Source organism: Protobothrops mucrosquamatus, unplaced genomic scaffold, assembly GCF_001527695.2.
Source record: "Protobothrops mucrosquamatus isolate PMUCROS unplaced genomic scaffold, P.Mucros_1.0 scaffold_178, whole genome shotgun sequence".
Lineage (NCBI taxonomy): Eukaryota > Metazoa > Chordata > Lepidosauria > Squamata > Viperidae > Protobothrops > Protobothrops mucrosquamatus.
In genome coordinates, this window is record NW_015386254.1 from 237,415 (window position 1) to 241,780 (window position 4,366).

Here is a 4,366-nt window from a genome sequence, read left to right on the forward strand (position 1 = left end):
AGTTAATTAAGAAAACATTAAAAAACAAGGGTAGAAATTGCTTGGGAAGTTATTTTTATGTTTTATGAGCATTTCTCAAATAAGTAGAAAAGTGTTGGAATTTTCTTTACAGATTTTCTTTTTGGGTTTATTTGTTTGATTGAGTTTGTTTTCTATGTCTTTCTAAACTATCTTTCAACAATTAAAAAAAATCCTTTTTTCTACAGTTCTGAAAAACAGCACTGCAAAGACAACACAAGTTTAATTACCTCAATAAGCCATGGCTTAAGCTTGTCATCGATAATGATGTCATATCCATAGCATTCAAAGCAATGTTTATCATTGTTCATCACAGGCTATAAGAGATGAAAGTAAACATGAGAAGAAGGATGTGCAATAGATCATCTTCGTAGTGTATTGAAGAAGACTATTTAAATAATGTGCACAAGACATTTCAAATATAACCTGAATATTTACAAAGAAGTTGTGCAAGCTTACCAATAATACTATAGATAAGAATATAAATCCTCAAATATAAAGAGGAAGAATATGAAATCAAACAAAAGATTCACAATTTATTTGTCTGAAACTGTAAATAAAAAGAATGCCTACAATTCCAGAAGGCAAACTGTTCTAGTATTTTTTACAGTCATAAAATCCCTCTTTTTTTTTTTTTTGCTCTTATAGACTCTTGAGAAGAATGTCTTATCTTTTCCTTATTTAAAAATTCTCAGGAAGGCTATTAAGTTTTTATGTAACATTTTTATTTTGAAGGCTAATACACTTGTCACTCTTAATAGAGTTAAGTATATTGGTAGCTTTCTCCCATAATCTAATAATAAGATGGCTTAGATTCAATAAATCACTCAATGAGCTATTTTTCTTAGAATTTGTATTTGTAGCTGTACATTCTTTTGTAAGGTTGCTAAATGTCATATTTATCTTGATTTTACTTTTGTTTAAAGATCAGTGGAATGCATACCATAAAATAAGTATTTATTGTGCTTTTATATTACACAGCTTCTCTTATGTTTGACATTCCACATTCCAGAATAGCAGAATATGTAAAATAATGGATTACAAAATATAAGGAATAAAAAATATGTCAAACATTTACTATGATACTTGTTCACATTTCAGTAACAAATATAAGTAACCATTGAAAAGAATCTGAACGGTCTTTTGTATTTCTTAACGTTCCTTTATCGTAAACTTGCTTTTTCTACTCACTGCAACTGCTTTCAATGATTGTACAATTATCCAATGTATTTCATCAAACAGCTTGTTTGTGACATCTTTCCCTCGAGTGCTTTCCAGATACAAACGCAGATTACTGACCGTCCATTTGCCACCATGAATGTGGTTGTAATCATCCTACAAAGGTACATCAAATTATCATTTTTACTTTCAAAAGACTTTTCAGAACCAGACGTCTTCTTTAAATCTGATAATTTGGATTATGCACACAAACAATCAACAAAAAAAGTATTAAGTAGGCTTTAATGCATTTTTATCCTGCCAGGACACATCCCATAGTCTTTTAATATTAATTTAAGGACAAGATAAATTCCAAAGCTAATAAACAGAATAATTAACAGAAGATTTCAGTCTAGGTGTGTTAAAATGTTTATGTTCTAGGAAAGCAAAAGGCTACGTCAACTGTTCATTGGCTACTTGTTTCAAGTGATAGATTTAATCCTTTATGTTCTAGATAGAATATTGTTTTATGGTTTTTGTATTCTTGTGAGTGGCCTAAAGTCTCAGGACACAGCTGCATATAAATTATCACAAACAAATAAGTATAGAATAGAATAGTATTCTTTATTGGCCAAATATGATTGGACACACAAGGAATTTATTTCCAGGGCCTCAAAATTTTGCTGCCAATAGCAGCCTCGGCGAAATGATCTGTAGTAGTTTTGATGTTTCTTAATATTTTCTGCGACTCACTGCGAATTGCATACACAAGAGATGAGACTCTGAATAAATAAACATATTTAGAAGTATAACTGAGCAACTTGATTTTTGTTACACATTTTAATTAATTCCAAATAATTTAGATCTACATTATAAAAGGAACTTACCCCATGTTTCTGAATGGCAACATTTGTAAGATGGACAAACATGTTATCCAATTCACTTGTACTTGGAGTATATTTTACTGTGCAAAATCGGCAAAACCCAAGTTTATACCTTAAATATAAAGAAAAGATATTATCTTATAATTTAAATGTTCTTGAAGAGACAGCTTCTTTGACAGTAGTTGCTTTGATCTTTCTTTTTTTATTTATTACAATTTTATAACATATTTTATTTCATGTAAACTGATTTTCTATGCAAAGGGTTGGTTACTTTTGTCCTGTCCAATCAACTTTTCTACTTTGATCTCTTTCTGAATACCTTGTTACTATTTTAATCCTTATTCTATTGTTTCCTATTCTGTTGTGTTTTAATTTATAAATTGCCTGACAGATTATGTATTATTATTTAAGAGTCCAATTCCAATTCAATCAATAAGTAGCGAACCAAATATGATTCAATATGTACAGTGGAAATCTGGTGGGATTTGTAAGAATTTAAATAGAAAAAGAACATAGAAATGAACATTGGAAATTAAAAGCCTTTGATTTTTCCCACCACCATCACTCCCCTTTCAGCTACCACCATTCCCTGAATAAACATATAATCATAACACTTCACTTAGCACTTCACTGGCTCCATCAAAAATCCTTAAGGTAAGGAAAGACGCCAGATCCCCCTCATAATAATCCACACCTACGAAGGATCTTCCTTCCTGAATTTCACACATCCTTAGGTCTATATCTTATATACATCTAAACATACACCTCACAATTAAAGCTTAGGGCAGGGGTAGGCAACCTTGGCTCTTTTATGACTTGTGGACTTCAACTCCCAGAATTCCTGAGCCAGCATAGTACCGGTAGTACATCCCTAACATTGTAGGCTACCTTCAACCCTTGCACGTGGTTGGATGAATAAACTACTCCTAACAGCTGCCACTTGTGCTTATTTGTAACCCAGCTCAGGAAACGGACCACAATAATTCTTCTAACACATTCAACAAGGAAACAATAGAAAGAGAAGAATTGTACTGTTTTATGCACCCATTGCTGCTCCAAAATTCAGATGTTGATCTGGTAGACAGGATCTAGTTTAAAATAACTGGAGGAACAAGTAAACCAACACTGCTATTTCTATCTAGTATCGTATCAGCCAGGGAGAAGAGATGGGTGAACACACTTGATCTTTCAAAGAGGTATGAAATGCAACAGAGGATGGTATTGGACCCGAGGAGATACAGGAAAGAATGGGTCCTATAGTGGTCATTCCACGGGATAAGAGAACTGGCACTAGAACTTCTCCTCTCCTTGCTCCTTGACAAGAAAAGTCATAATGAGAGAAGACAAATCTTTCTTCTTTCTTATCAGAGACAGAAGCAACAGTGGAGAGAAGCAGCAGAAAATGACTCCTTTGGTATCGTTTTTCCTAGGAGACCAGATCCTGGAATGAAGGAATTGTTCTCCGCCCTGCCTCTCTCTTCCCCATGATTCCTGTGCAAATAAAACTTCTACTTCATTGCCAGGGCAGATTAGGCATTGGAAGTGTGATTCCCAAACTAAATAATGGTATTGAGTACTGCCATGTGAAAGAATCCTGAACCACCAGGTCAAGATTGGGTGTATCCTAGCCCAGGACAGGCATGGCAAGTTTGGCTGACCTGGTCTGAATGGGCAGGAAGACAGAGCTAACCCATTGGTGGATTCTCCATCTCCTGTGCTGGAGAATAGGAGACTATAAAAAGAAATTGAAGTAGGTTTTAAAGGAAAGGGTTAAAGGGGATAAGATAGCGCTCTTCAAATAGCAGAAACAATGCTGCCCCGAAAGCCAAGATTATTCTCCATTGCCCCAGAGTGCTGAATATGGAGTATCAGACATTAATAACAATATAGGAAGATTCAATGTTATAGTTGAATATTAGGGGGGGGGGAATCTTCTAAACTGGAGCAGCAGATGATCAGTGTAACCTGAAAGGTGATGGATCTCTTTATTAGCATGTTTTAAGCATAATCTATAATCTAAACCAGCGGTTCTCAACCTGTGGGTCGCGACCCCATTTGGGGTCGCACGACCATTTCACGGGGGTCGCCAAACCACTCCGTCCGCCATTTTTTTTTTGCCCTTTTCCTTAGCTGTGCTACTCCCTGTGCTTGGCGGCAGCCTGCATGCATGAACTTTACCAAATGTGCCCTGCAGGAGGCGTGTGAAGAGCGCAGGCGCAGAGCAAGGCCCCACCCTCCCCAGGGATTCATTTCAGATTTAGGCGGCAAAAGTTTTTCTCGCGCAGAGGAGAGAGGAAAAACAATTG

General features: G+C 35.4%; 1 protein-coding gene across 2 annotated transcripts in view; it reads right to left on the reverse strand.

The window, feature by feature from the left end:
- TTLL1 (tubulin tyrosine ligase like 1) overlaps positions 1-4,366 on the reverse strand; it is a 22,412-nt gene that overhangs the window by 6,084 nt on the left and 11,962 nt on the right. For both annotated transcript variants that reach the window (XM_015823574.1, XM_015823566.1), the window contains exons 6-8: positions 2,064-2,172; positions 1,210-1,353; positions 249-335 (exon numbers count right to left, since the gene is read on the reverse strand). In XM_015823574.1, coding sequence (XP_015679060.1) covers positions 249-335; positions 1,210-1,353; positions 2,064-2,172 — 340 coding nt within the window. The remainder of the gene's footprint in view (positions 1-248; positions 336-1,209; positions 1,354-2,063; positions 2,173-4,366) is intronic.